The sequence below is a fragment of the Salvelinus namaycush genome, chromosome 42 (assembly GCF_016432855.1).
Source record: "Salvelinus namaycush isolate Seneca chromosome 42, SaNama_1.0, whole genome shotgun sequence".
Taxonomy (NCBI): Eukaryota; Metazoa; Chordata; class Actinopteri; order Salmoniformes; family Salmonidae; genus Salvelinus; species Salvelinus namaycush.
The window spans coordinates 10,700,027-10,715,127 of record NC_052348.1 but is presented as its reverse complement, the minus strand read 5'-3'; the positions used below and the strand labels follow the sequence as shown (position 1 = coordinate 10,715,127).

Here is a 15,101-nt window from a genome sequence, read left to right as displayed (position 1 = left end):
GACTTAATTCCTAAATATAGCGTACATAGTCGAAGGGGGAATCAGTAATGGTCACGATCTTGAATATCAAAACATTATGATCACTGTAGAAATAGTCACAGCTCAACACAAGGGGAATATTTTCTCAGTTTTATTTGTATACAATCTAGACATGTTTTATTTCCAGTGTTGTCATTCAGCAACCCATCTCAGATGTAAATGGTTTTGTTAGGCTGTTGAAACAGGAATTGTCTATAAAAATCTCAATCCATAAATCCACACCAGAAACTAAAATGTACATGGAATTGAAGAGAATAAAGTCTGTACTGTCATTTGCTGCTGTTAAACTAAGTGTAATTAACATTTCATAAATATTAGAATAATCATCTCAACTCACTTAAATTGATCATGGTAGTGGAGAACATTAACTGTGCAAAGACTCAGTTCTCTGCATGCAGTCCAGTGCTCATACAAAACGTCAGTGCAAAAACAGGTCTACTTATGCGAAGAAAAAAAAAATCTTTGTTAAAATACATAAAAATGAAATCTTTTTTTATATAAATCTCTATACATGTGCAAATAAAATTATATATGGGTTTTAATCAATTGTATGCAAAAATTTACCACAGTAGTTATTCTGCTCAGGTTCACATGTCAGTGTGGTTGTCATTTTCAACATTTTGTTTATTGGCACTATAACTAATAATAAAGACTGCATGGCTAAGACAACAGATAGAAAACAAACAGTCCTTCAGATATGAGAACTAAAGTGTGACTTATATATATAAATATATATATATGGGATTCAGAAGACAGCAGTGTGGACAGAAAACACCCCCTGGTTAAAGTGCTCACTAGTTAGTAATCATTAAAAGAAATAATCTTGTAGTCCTGGGTCACGTGCAATCTACTGAACACTGCATATAGAAATGTCACGAATAGAGAGGACATGATTCCTTATTCTACATGTCAGAGAGGTATGTCTGATCTAGATGACATATTTCTGGACATTTGTAGCAAATAGAATCAAGCCCTTAGAGTCACTGGGGAGAGAAAGAGTGAGAGGTTGCAGTCATAGAATAGATTAGAGATTGACAGGAAGATTTAAACATGATAGAGGCATCAGTCCAGAGTCACACACATAAAACAAATCAAAATATAAATGTAGTCTGCAAAGGATGGTGGGAAAGATTAACGTTCATATCTGTGGTTTCACTTAGGCTGTTTACACAGGCAGCCAATTCTAATCTTTTTTTCCTTCACTAATTGGTCTTTTGACCAATCAGATCTGGATGTGAAAAGATCGGATTTGATTGGTCCAAAGACCAATGAGTGGAAAAAATATAATCAGAATTGGGCTGCCTGTGTAAACGCAGGCATTGGTGCTAGAGTCAGTGCCAGAATGTGTCCCAAATGCCACCCTATTCCCTACATAGTGCACTGCTTATGACCCGAGCCTTATGGGCCCTGTTCAACTGTAGTGCAACACATGGGGGAATAGGATGTCATTTGGGATCCAGCCTGTTCTGAAGGGGTAGAATGCTTGTCAAAACAAAAGGATAAAGTAACATAGATACACTAACAACTTCATTTACTAACATTACCTATCCCAGTTTGGGCCGAGGTAAAAACTCACTGAACAATTGTCCTCAACTTTGACACCTATTTTTCCATTAACAATCAAGAGCTGTATTACCAGTGTTGTGTTCATTAGGCGCCAAATAGAAGAAAATGGATTGCAACATTGAGAGACTAATTGGACTTGTCCAATAAGAAACATTTGTCTTCCGTAGGCGAAAAACGTTCAATTTTGCACACTAATTAATAGGACCCAGCTGAGATGAATGCAAATGAGAGTTCACATTACAAACTCAAAATTGGACGCTCTGAGATTCCCATGGACATTCGAGTCATCCACACACACATCAATTCAGAATATGACCCATGGCGATTGCTTTACAACTCATAAAATACTTTGGAATGGACGCAAATAGTCCTTTGAAGTTCTCTGCTAAAAATAAAAGGATTTCATGTTGTAAATGTGGTTGGATTAATTATTGTTGTGCCTCTTGGAAATTCATATTAATTCCATCCAATTTAATCCCGCTCACAAAGTTAAGGACAAAATGCAGTGGAGTTTCTACCAGCCCATTAGTCATTATTTTAAGTTCCTCTAATCGTAAAAAAACATTCCAACAAAAACAACATTAATTTAAAAAAAGAAAACCAGAATATTAAACTCAAAACTCATAGTTAGAGTAATTCACAAAACAAGAGTATAATGTGAACCACAACTGCTAATTGTTGCTGTAATAATATTCAGTCCTTGTTCAAAGCATATGTTTAACTTCTTCTTGACTTCGTTAACATACTGGAGCTACACTTCTGCGTGGTTAAGATGGAAGTAGTTGGTTATATGTTCATATGCTACTTGTGTGCTGGGTATACGTCTAGCCTGTCTTAGGCCTCTTCACTTCATGTGGGCGGGCCAAATCTACGCTACTTGGTCTCCATTGGCTCTACAGCCGGAGAACAGATAGCCTCCCACCCAGTATGGAAACAAGCATCATTGCTAGCAGTACAGAACTCTATATTTAGAATGACCAGCAACAACTATTGTCCAAAGTAGTATCCTGCATCAGTGCAATCACTGGTTCGTGTATTCAACGACTTCAACTCCTGTCACTTCCCGGTTAGGCCGCCACGTGGCCGATGAGATAGATGTTGTCGTAAAGATGGCCGACAAAGTCCTCGCTGATGTTCTGGGCAGCGTGGCGCGTGTTGCGGATGAACTCGCGTTTGGACATCTTGTTCTTGACGTGCGGGCTGGTCAAGTCAATCGACAGCAGGATGAGCGAGTAGCAGAGCACATACACCGCATCTGGAGAGATGGACAGAATGGGAGAGAGGTCAAACAAGTCCCAGCACCAAGCATCCAATGAAGATAAAGTTGTATATGGAGCTGTGAGGTGGCAGCTAGCCTAGCGGTTAAGAGCATTGGGCCAGTATAAATAAATAATATATATATTAAAGTGATGGTGTTTACCTAAAAAACTATTTTAGACTTAAGATCAATAATGGAGATGTGGCACACACGCCAACAAAATACGTATTTTATCTTGCTTAGTAATATACATGTATTCAATATATTAGCCAGCCCCAATGTTTTAGTTGATCTCTTTCTCAGTCCAGCAATACTTTCTCTGTTCATTGTGTGGTCATCACTTGGCTGAGAGGGTGGGTGGGAGTTTAAGAATAAACGACAGGGAGACAGAGTGAAGGGAAGAGCAGAAAAGAGCATCAGAAGAAGAAGGGCAGATAGAAAAATAGTTTCATAATGACGCGTCTACAAAAATTAAAAAAAAATGCATATTCTGAAGTGTGAATAATATTCCTTTAAGACAGGACACATAACAGGGAAGCAAAGAGACGTGTCTACTCATATTCTCAGACCTTACAGTGTGGGTATCAGCCTTGGTTCTGGGCAGACTAAGCGGGGTTGAACAGGGGGTCTCTTTAGAGTGGGAGAGAGCGAGAGAAAGTGTGAGAGCGTACAATCGCCGCTCCTCCTTTACTGCTCTGCCAATTCTATCGGCAGTAAGTTTATAATAAATCAGCCGACTTCTCCTCCAGGACGACGCAGAACGGCCGAGAACCGAGCCAGGTGTTATTACAACGCCGTCCTGTGATTGGCTGGAGCGCTCCAGCCACTCTCCTAACACTTTAAGCCCGTGGGATTATTGTGGCTTTAGGGACCAATGACAGTGTTAGTACAAAGATTTCTCACACATTTGATTCATGCAACAAGGACAGGACAACTTGGGTCAAGTGCAACACCAGAGCCCTTAGTAAATTACAAAGGCATTGTGAGGAGATCAACAGATGAGAGAAGACCTAAAGCCTGTGGGATTTGTTGAGCATGGACCCAGAGTTAGGAGTTGTTCGACTGTGGCAGAAACTGGCAGGTGGTTGCAGGCGCTGTCAACAGAACAGGCCAGACAGACAGACACAGACGCACGATGTCAGGTGTTTACAGTGACATCACCTATTCCCTTTAGCTCCTAGTGGAGTAAAGGGTCTTTTACAGTACTTGGGTCTTCTAGGGCTTGGTCCTCTAAAGCAGACCTACGTCTAGACTGGTTGAATCCATCTGTTGCCAGTACTACAACATCCACTTACCATAGCCGCGTGAATGTTCAGGGGGTGCTTCAGCACCTGATAAATCTGAATTAATATATAGTACCAGTAAAAAGTTTGGACACACCTTCTCATTCAAGGGTTTTTCTTTATTTTTACTATTTTCTACATTGTAGAATGATAGTGAAGACATCAAAACTATGAAATAACACACATGGAATCATGTAGTAACCAAAAAAATCCAAATATATTTTAAATCCTTCAAAGTAGCCAGCCTTTGCCTTGATGACAGCTGTGCATTCTCAACCAGCTTCATGAGGTAGTCACCTAGAATGCTTTTCCAAGAGTCTTGAGTTTCCACGTATGCTGAGCACTTGTTGGCTGCTTTTCCTTCACTCTGCGGTCCAACTCATCCCAAACCATTTCACTTGGGTTGAGGTCGGGTGATTGTGGAGGCCAGGTCATCTGATGCAGCACTCCATCACTCTCCTGCTTGGTCAAATAGCCCTTACAAAGCTTGGAGGTGTGTTTTGGGTCTTTGTCCTGTTGAAAAACAAATGATAGTCCCACTAAGCCCAAAACAGATGGGATGGCGTATCGCTGCAGAATGCTGTGGTAGCCATGCTGGTTAAGTGTGCCAGCAACAGTGTCACCAGCAAAGCACGCCCACACCATCACACCTCCTCCTCCATGCTTCACGGTGGGAACCACACATGCAGAGATCATCCGTTCACCTACTCTGCGTCTCACAAAGACACAACGGTTGTAACCAAAAATCAAAAATTTGGACTCAAATGTCCATTGGTCGTGTTTCTTGGCCCAAGCAAGTCTCATCTTCTTATTGGTGTCCTTTAGTAGTGGTTTCTTTGCAGCGATTCGACCATGAAGGCTTGATTGACGCAGTCTCCTCTGAACAGTTGATGTTGAGATGTGTCTGTTACTTGAACTTTTATTTGGGCTACAATTTCTGAGGCTGGTAACTCTAATGAACTTATTCTCTGCAGCAGAGGTAATTCTGGGTCCTCATGAAAGCCAGTTTCATCGTTGCGCTTGATGGTTTTTGCAACTGCACTTGAAGAAACTTTAAAAGTTCTTGACATTTTCCAGAATTGACTGACCTTCAAGTCTTAAAATTCTTGCCATAATATGGACTTGGTCTTTTACCAAATAGGGCCATCTTCTGTATACCACCCCTACCTTGTCGTCACAACAAGTGATTGGCTCAAACGCATTAAGGAAAGAAATTCCACAAATTAACAAGGCACACCTGTTCATTGAAATGCATTCCAGGTGACTACCTCATGAAGCTGGTTGAGAGAATGCCAAGCGTGTGCAAAGCTGTCAAGGCAAAGGGTGGCTACTTTGAAGAATCTGAAATAATATTTTGATTTGTTTAACACTTTTTTGGTTACTACATGATTCCACATGTTATTTCAGTTGATGTCTTCACTATTATTCTAATGTAGAAAATAATAAAAATAAAGACAAACAATCAAGATGTGCTTTAAGTGGAGATTTTTCTTTCATTTAACGCTTTTGTCAAAATTATTGTATGAACCATTTAGGAATTACAACCATTTTTATACATAATTGGACAAACTAACAATCAAATTAAATTAGTTAATACTTTGTTGCAAATCCTTTGCAGTCAATGACTGCCTGAAGTCTGGAACCCATAGACATCACCAGATGCTGGTTTTCTTCCCTGGTGATGCTCTGCCAGGCCTTTAATGCAGCTGTCTTCAGTTCCTGCTTGTTCTTGGGGCGCTTTGCCTTCAGCAAGTGAAATGCATGCTCAAATTGGATTCAGGTCAGCTGATTGACTTGGTCATTGCAGAATATTCCACTTCTTTGCCTTAAAAAAAAGTATTGGGTTGCTTTCGCAATATTCTTTGGGTCAATGTCACTCTCCACTGTGAAGCACCGTCCAATGAGTTTTGAAACATTTGGCTGAATCTGAGCAGATAATATAGCCCTAAACACTTCAGAATTCATCCTGCTGCTTTTGTCAGCAGTCACATCAATAAATACAAGGGAAGCAGCCATACATGCCCACGCCATAACACGACCTCCACCATACTTCACAGATGAGGTAGTATACTTCGGATCATGAGCAGTTCCTTCCCTTCTCCATACGCTTCTAATCATTCTGGTACAAGTTGATCTTTGTCTCATCTGTCCATAGGATGTTGTTCCAGAAATGTACAGGCTTTTTAAGATGTTTTTTTTTGGCAAACTCTAATATGGTCTTCCTGTTTGAGGCTTACCAATGGTTTACATCTTGTGGTAAACCGTCTGTATTTACTCTGATGAAGTCTTCCCTTGATTGTTGACTTTGACACAGATACGCTTACCTCCTGGAGGGTGTTCTTGATCTGGCCAACTGTTGTGAAGGGGTTTTTCTTCACCAGGGAAACAACTCTTCTGTCATCCACCACAGTTGTTTTCGGTGGTCTTCTGGGGCTTTTGGTGTTCCTGAGCTCACCAGTGCGTTCTTTAAAAAAAATAATGTACCAAATAGTTGATTTGGCCACACCTAATGTTTCTCTCTGCTGGGTTTGTTTTGATTTGTCAGCCTAATGATGTCTTCCTTCCCTGGCAGTGACAGCTCTTTGGACTTCATATTGAGGGTTAACAGCAACCGATTCCAAATGCCACACTTGAAATCAACTCTAGACCTTTTATCTGCTTACCTGTAAATTAACTAATGAGGGAATAACACACACCTGGCCATGGAACAGCTGAACAGCCAATTGTCCAATTACTTGGACAAAAATGGAGGGACCACATATAAAAAGTGCTGTAATTCCTACACCGTTCACCCGATTTGGATGTAAATACCCTCAAATTAAAGCTCATATTCATTCTTTAATTTCAACACCAATATGCTGTGGTAGACAGCTAAAATAATAATAACATAGTCAATGTCCAAATATTTATCGACCTGACTGTATATATTTTTGTATTTTACACCCTTTTTCTCCCCAATTACAATCTTGTCTCGTCGCTGCAACTCCCCAACGGGCTCGGGGAGGCGAAGGTCGTGTCATGCGTCCTCCGAAAAATGACCCAACTAACCGCACTTCTTAACACATGCCCCTTTAACCTGGAAGCCAGCCGCACCAATGTGTCGGAGGAAACACTGTTCAACTGACGACCGAGGTCACCCTGCAGGTGCCTGGCCCACCACAAGGAGTCGCTAGAGTGCGATGAGCCAATTAAAGCCCCCCCACCCCTGGCCAAACCCTCGCCTAACCGGGACGACACTGGGACAATTGTGTGCCGCCCTATGGGACTCCCGATCACGGCCGGTTGTGATACAGCCCGGGATCGAACCCGGGTCTATAGTGACATCTCTAGCGCTGCAGTGCCTTAGACCGCTGTGCCACTCAGGAGGCCCATATATGTTTATATAAAAATATACATTTCTCTTACAAAAGTAGTGTGCTGGGCCTTTACTAGTCCTGTATTAGAAGACTGATAGAGCACTCTGTAGCGTGGGCAGACGGCTAGATCACCGGCAAAAAAAAAAGAAAAACAAACATTGCAGCACCCACACACATCTTGCCTCTAACTCAACACCTGTCAGGACTACAATTCCCATGAATTAATTTATTACTACAATTCCCTCCACTAAACTAAACATCCTGTAGAACTACAACTCCCTCCGCTCACACAGGCTGAATTAACATAACGTGCACCAGAACTACAATCCCCTCCACTCATCCGACTTCCCTCAACACCCTGCAGATTAGAACTACAACTCCCTGCAGTGCACTGACCTGGGCTGAGACCCACGTCCCGAACCAGGGCGGGGTTGCAGGCGCAGAAGCGGTGGGAGAACTTGGTGATAAGCGTCTCCAGATATTCTCCCCTCTCCTCTGGGGCGTGGATGTGTCTGAAGAAGTCCCTCAGTGCGTTGGGCAGGAACTGGTTACTGAAGTTGTGCAGCGTGACCAGCTCGTCCAACACATCTCTCCTGCAATTAGAGACAATCCAATAAGTATTTGAAAAAAGCCCAGTGAGAATTCAATGAAGAAAACCCACCTCTCATCTAGGTATACCCTCAGCATCTTCCAGTTGAGCGTGCGAGTGCAGAAGATGAACTTGGCCAGCTCCTTGGGGTGGTCCACCAGTATGCCTTTGGACATGAAGTAACTGATACCCTATTGGGGGGGGGGGGGGGGAAGAGAGAGACTATTTCTAAATCATAATTTTTTGTGTGGTTTTCACATAGTGAGGAAGGCTGATCTATGCAGAATCAATAACATACAGTGAAAAAAAGCTAATTGGCCCGTATACATCTAGCCAAATCTTATATATAAGGAACTATTTCCCGGAAACAGATTAAGCCGGCTTTATCTATGTCCGGGAAACCGGAGTGTTTCAGTGGGAAAGTGATGCTTTAAAAAGGAGAACGAGGCATTGGGGATAAAGGTGAAAAAGAGATGACTTACCTCCTGATGGTTAGCGTTGAATGTCAGACTGCCTTCATCTAGCATCATGTAGAGTCTTCTATATGAGAAGCCATAGGGAAGCCTTCTATTGTAGATGGAACAGTGACCCCATGTGGACTTACACAAACTAGGACACAGCCAGAGAGAGAGAGAGACACAGAGCGAGCAAGTCAGGGAACAAGCAAGCGACAGAGAAAAAGGGAAGACTGCAATTAGAAACATGATCACCCAATCAACTCTGAACCATTAAAAAAGCACATTGTCCCACAGAACCTGGTAAATGTTATACCTACTTGTGGCAAGCACCATTTGAATGATTTGTGGACAATTAAAAACATAGATGAATATGTAATGGAATATCAGGTCCTGTCCTGCAGCACACTTCTCATTGGCCGCATTCACACAGGGAGCCCAATTCTGATATTTTGTCCAATAATTTGTCTTTTGACCAATCAGAACTTTTCACATTTTTTAAAGCTGATCTTATTTGGTCAAAATAACAATGTGACATTAGTTTTGAATAATTCATTCTGAACGCCCTCTAACTGTACTCACCCCTGCCTCCCTCCCACAGACCCTGCCAGTCTACTACTCACCCCTGCCTCCCTTCCACAGACCCTGTCAGTCTACTACTCACCCCTGCCTCCCTTCCACAGACCCTGTCAGTCTACTACTCACCCCTGCCTCCCTTCCACAGACCCTGCTAGTCTATTACTCACCCCTGCCTCCCTTCCACAGACCCTGTCAGTCTACTACTCACCCCTGCCTCCCTTCCACAGACCCTGCTAGTCTATTACTCACCCCTGCCTCCCTTCCACAGACCCTGTCAGTCTACTACTCACCCCTGCCTCCCTTCCACAGACCCTGCTAGTCTATTACTCACCCCTGCCTCCCTTCCACAGACCCTGTCAGTCTACTACTCACCCCTGCCTCCCTTCCACAGACCCTGTCAGTCTACTACTCACCCCTGCCTCCCTTCCACAGACCCTGCTAGTCTATTACTCACCCCTGCCTCCCTTCCACAGACCCTGTCAGTCTACTACTCACCCCTGCCTCCCTTCCACAGACCCTGCTAGTCTATTACTCACCCCTGCCTCCCTTCCACAGACCCTGTCAGTCTACTACTCACCCCTGCCTCCCTTCCACAGACCCTGCTAGTCTATTACTCACCCCTGCCTCCCTTCCACAGACCCTGTCAGTCTACTACTCACCCCTGCCTCCCTTCCACAGACCCTGTCAGTCTACTACTCACCCCTGCCTCCCTTCCACAGACCCTGTCAGTCTACTACTCACCCCTGCCTCCCTTCCACAGACCCTGCTAGTCTATTACTCACCCCTGCCTCCCTTCCACAGACCCTGTCAGTCTACTACTCACCCCTGGCTCCCTTCCACAGACCCTGTCAGTCTACTACTCACCCCTGCCTCCCTTCCACAGACCCTGCTAGTCTATTACTCACCCCTGCCTCCCTTCCACAGACCCTGTCAGTCTACTACTCACCCCTGGCTCCCTTCCACAGACCCTGTCAGTCTACTACTCACCCCTGCCTCCCTTCCACAGACCCTGTCAGTCTACTACTCACCCCTGGCTCCCTTCCACAGACCCTGCTAGTCTATTACTCACCCCTGCCTCCCTTCCACAGACCCTGTCAGTCTATTACTCACCCCTGCCTCCCTTCCACAGACCCTGTCAGTCTACTACTCACCCCTGCCTCCCTTCCACAGACCCTGCTAGTCTACTACTCACCCCTGCCTCCCTTCCACAGACCCTGTCAGTCTACTACTCACCCCTGGCTCCCTTCCACAGACCCTGTCAGTCTACTACTCACCCCTGGCTCCCTTCCACAGACCCTGTCAGTCTACTACTCACCCCTGCCTCCCTTCCACAGACCCTGCCAGTCTACTACTCACCCCTGCCAGAGGTACTCGTCATGGCCAAGGTCCTGCCAAACGCAGGATGCCAGACAGAGGTCTGTAGCGTTCAGGTAGGACAGGATGGTGATGCTGAGCTCTGGAGGAAGCATCTCCAGGTCTATGAAACCCTGCTGCTCCTTCCCCCAGTGGGCACGCAGCAGCTGGTAGATGTCTGCCCCTTGGCAGTGCTGGGGGTGGCGCCGCGGGTGGGGGTGAGGTGGCAGGGGACCTCCACCCAGGTCGCCCAGTCTGGGGGAGGGGGGAGCCTGGCCTGGGTTAGCCCCCATCTCCATCCCCAAATCCTGGGGATCTCCGTCAAGGCCAGGTCCAGCGTCCCAGTGCTCTCCGTACTCCTGCTGCAGCTGCTGGTTCCTGGCCACCCTCCACAGCCCCTGACCCATCTGCAGGATCTGGTGTATAGACAAGACAACACAGGCAGCACAGTCTGCATGCGTCACATAGGGAATAGGTTCCCTCAGGAGGAATATCAAACAGAAGTAGCTCAGTGGTCTAGTTACTAGGCATTAAATTGGGAATTTCCTGGCCATCCAATCTGGCCTTAAATAGCCATGTACTCTTATAATCTCCACCCAGCACAGCCAGAAGAGGACTGACCACCCCTCAGAGCCTGATTCCTCTCTAGGTTTCTTCCTAGGTTCCTGCCTCTCTAGGGAGTTTTTCCTGTGCACATCTGTATTGCTTGCTGTTTGGTGTTTTAGGCTGGGTTTCTGTATAAGCACTTTGTGACATCTGCTGATGTAAAAAGGGCTTTATAATTACATTTGATTGATCCAAAGTCCTATTTTAACAATCCAATATAAAAACGGAGGCCATCGTGCTATCTTTGTTTAAATGTTTGGGAAACTGGATTACTTCCTGGTTACTTTTGTCACTGGCATGGCAACAGCTGATGGTAGGCAAATATATCTTGGAGTTACCCTGCTATGCTCAGCGGTTGTCACAAAATAGAGATACATCCGTGACGGGTCAATTTAATCTGGATTCAGACCCTAGCTGTTTGTCCACAGAAACATTTCAATGATTGCCTCTGCTTTCATGTGTCATCTCGCATACATTAGCCTAGCAAATTAAAGCAATTGCTTCCTGAAAGTGCACTCTGGAACAGTCTCTGTAAAGGTTCGAGGCAGATTCTAATGTGACTTTGCACAACAAGCCATTTCGAAATATACCGAACAAAAATATAAATGCAACAATTAACGATTTTACTGAGTTACAGTTCATAATGAAATGAGTCAAATTTAAATAAATAAATTAGGCCCTAATCTATGGATTTCACATGATTGGGCAGCAGTGCAGCCATGGGTGGGCACAAGCCCACCCACTGGGGAGCCAGCTTTATTACAGACAGAAATACTCCTAAGTTTCGATCCTGCAGGTGAAGAAGCCTGGATGTGGAGGTCCTGGGCTGGCGTGGTTACACGTGGTCTGCGGTTGTGAGGCCGGATGGACGTACTGCCAAATTCTCTAAAACGATGTTGGAGGTACAGAAAATAACATGAAATTCTCTGACAACAACTCTGGTGGATATTCCTGCAGTCAGCATGCCAATTGCACGCTCCCTCAAAACCTGAGACATCTGTGTCATTGTGATGTGACAAAACTGCACATTTTAGAAATGCCTTTTATTGTCCCAAGCACTAGGTGCACCTGTGTAATGATCATGCTGTTTAATCATCTTCTTGACATGCCACATCTGTCAGGTGGATGAGTTATCTTGGCAAAGGAGAAATGCTCACTAACAGGGATGTAAACAAATTTGTGCACAAAAAAAAAAGGAATATGTATGGAAAATGTCTGGGATCTTTTATTTCAGCTCATGAAACATGGGACCAACAATTTACATGTTGCATTTATATTTTGGTTCAGTATAGTTACTATATGCATCAAGCCTGCCATCGCCATCTTTACCCTTATAATCCTTTGGCCAGGAACGACTATCTTACCCCTTCCATTTATAGCCATCTAAACCTTTACTCCATCAGACAGGAGACAGTGCAACTGAGGCAAGGCCTAAACCATTTAGCCTGCTATCATTTACCCTCTATCATGCCAGCTATGGCCCTGTTATTTCTCCATTAAAAAAAACCCATCCACAACACAGATTGACGTGGTATTATAAACCAGAAGTAGCCTCAGTTAACCCGCTAGGTGATATGCATTCAACTCTCTCCGACTCTCCTGTCAGTCAGTGAGTGGGTTTGTAGCTTAATTTCTAATTATTGTCCTTTTGTTACATGTTTGTTTCCCCTTTTTTCTCATTTAACTTGCATTGTTCGGGAAAGAGCTTGTGAGTAAGCATTAAACTGTAAGGTCTACACCTGTTGTAGTCGGCACGTGACAAATAAAATGTCAGACAGTTTACACTACAGGCACTCTTCTCTCTTGTAATAGCATCTTAGAATGGTTCAGAGCTGAATCATAGCCTGGTCCCAGATTTGTTTGTGCAATCTTGCCAACTCCTGTGGTGATTGTTTGGGCTGTCTTAACACATCTGGGATCAGGCTACAATCTTCCATCCCTGTCACTACAGCTGAATCTCAATTCCTGCCTATTTAGCCTACCCACTCCTCGGAATTCCTCACATGTTCTCAATTCTCTTTTTCCCATGTGATGTGGGCATGCTCCTAGGCTGCTTGTCGCTACATTGCTGCAATGCCATTGCACTTGTTATTCAGCATTCCCTGCTTGCTGCTGGAGCATTAAGACTGTAGGCTGCTCAAAAAACACACTGGGGAATGTCTTAACGCTACAATATGTAACTTTTTGGGCAAGTTGATCAAATTCAAAGAAATGTGTGTTCTAGATATATCAGTCTCATTGAAAGCAAGTCTAAAAAGTGGTAGTTATGTTCTTTGTAAGCTATGTCCATGATTCCTGTTATGTTTATTTTTTGCATCTTTTACTTTGGTACACAAGCTTCAAACAGCTGAAAATACACTATTTTTGGATATGGAAAACATATTTCACAGCGGTTTAGATGGTACAATGATTCTCTACACTGACTGATTATTTTGTCACAAACTGAAATTAGGCAAACTATTAGAATTTTTGCAACCAGGAAAAAGCAGAGCTATTTCTGCATATTGCATCTTTAAAGTTGACACGAGTCTACTGGTTATATGGTGAGAGGGTTACTGTAGGGTATAGATGTTTCTAGACATGTAGGCCTAGACTAGGTCTAGATACATAGCCTAAACTGTTTGGATTAGGTCAACTGACCTAAGGGTGTATTTGTTCAAATGTGGATTGATATCTTACTGTCATACTTATGACAGCCTAGCTTGCTAGTCAATTATTTTAAGCATTTTCTGAACAAATAATTCAGTAGAAAAAACAAACTTGCACTCATTTAAAAAGGAGAGAAAGCACAGTGCATGGTGTGATCATATTGGCTGAATTGATGTATTGCGAATACACAGGACAGGCATATGGTTGGTCTAAATTGATAGTTGGTTCGTGGGGTGGGGCATTCAAATTAGTTGGGTTTGGGGGTGTTTTAACTGAATCTGGTGGTTGCAAACATATAATTTGAGTTTAAAATGAGCAACTATCTACAGTGGGTTTTGACTTATTCGTGATGGAAAAACAGGTGGTAGCCTACCTGTACATGTGTGTACGGAGAATGTTGTATCCAATGGTCTGTGTACAGTCAATAAAGTGACGCTGCATACAGATTCTGAGAAATCATTCCGATCAGCCGCCTACTGAATGTACAATCTTTAACAAACTAATGCAAACGTTATGCTATTGAGAAGAACATTAATACATACCTGTAGTCATGTAATAAGAACTGTCTCTTGGTAAACAGAGGGACCATACTCTGTCAAGCACTAGAGTTATGTGCCCCATCGTCTGTTGACGTTTGCCTAATTCAGTAATTGGATAAACTGTCATACAAAGTCAGACAGCAGTGGGCTGGAAACACGTTCAGTGTCTTGCTGTAAACAACATCAAACATGAAGTCATGTTCAGCAACTGATAGATATTTTCACTATCAAGCTAGATTGACCTAAAGCCCTCGCCTTTCTTCAATATAATTATACAAGCCAACCAGCCATTTGGGAGGCTCGTCTTGTCGATGACAGACCATCGTAACCAGCGCCACCTACCTGAATTGTATGGAAGATTTTACCGCCGCCGCGACGTATACACGGTCCAGAACGTAAACAACTTTGGTGTGAATAGTTTTGGGTCTTCTACCGGTAACCAGATGCTCCCATCTCCGTTAAATGCTGTCCAAAAAGACACAATCTCGTCGCTGTTGTAAAGAAAAAACTGCTCACAAAGTGACAACAGGCCTAATCTGCCCCTATCACTCAATATAGGGCTTCTTCAACTCCTGATTTCGCCCTCCTCTTTTCACACGCACTGTTGTCTTATTTGACGTTTCCCGTGTTATTGGTGGAAATGACGTAGCTGTAGCTGAGTAAATCCATCTAACGATTGTGAATGGTACTTAACTATGATATATACAATATTTCTTTTTTTTTTTGTTTAAAAAAAATATTATTCTAGTAAAAAGGTCGGCCTACACAGAGTCGTCTAACGAATCTAATGAAATCCATTGAACTTTTTACAAAAAATCTGCAGTGCATT

At 43.5% G+C, this 15,101-nt stretch overlaps 2 protein-coding genes across 3 annotated transcripts in view; one reads left to right on the top strand and one right to left on the bottom strand.

The window, feature by feature from the left end:
* The window catches only part of LOC120034783 (centrosomal protein of 44 kDa-like), a 128,719-nt gene that overhangs the window by 102,120 nt on the left and 11,498 nt on the right, over nt 1–15,101 (top strand). The gene's annotated exons all lie outside the window — the stretch shown is intronic.
* On the bottom strand, nt 115–14,891 carry LOC120034784 (F-box only protein 8-like). 2 transcript variants are annotated; one of them, XM_038981393.1, is made up of 7 exons: nt 14,615–14,891; nt 14,276–14,443; nt 10,482–10,894; nt 8,574–8,700; nt 8,164–8,282; nt 7,899–8,095; nt 115–2,860 (listed from the first exon to the last, which is right to left on the bottom strand). In XM_038981393.1, the coding sequence occupies exons 3-7, from the start codon at nt 10,883–10,885 to the stop codon at nt 2,673–2,675; spliced, it is 1,035 nt and encodes a 344-aa protein (XP_038837321.1). In that variant the 5' UTR covers nt 10,886–10,894; nt 14,276–14,443; nt 14,615–14,891; the 3' UTR covers nt 115–2,672. The 2 variants fall into 2 exon arrangements, with proteins under 2 accessions (XP_038837321.1, XP_038837320.1); XM_038981392.1 differs by lacking the exon at nt 14,276–14,443.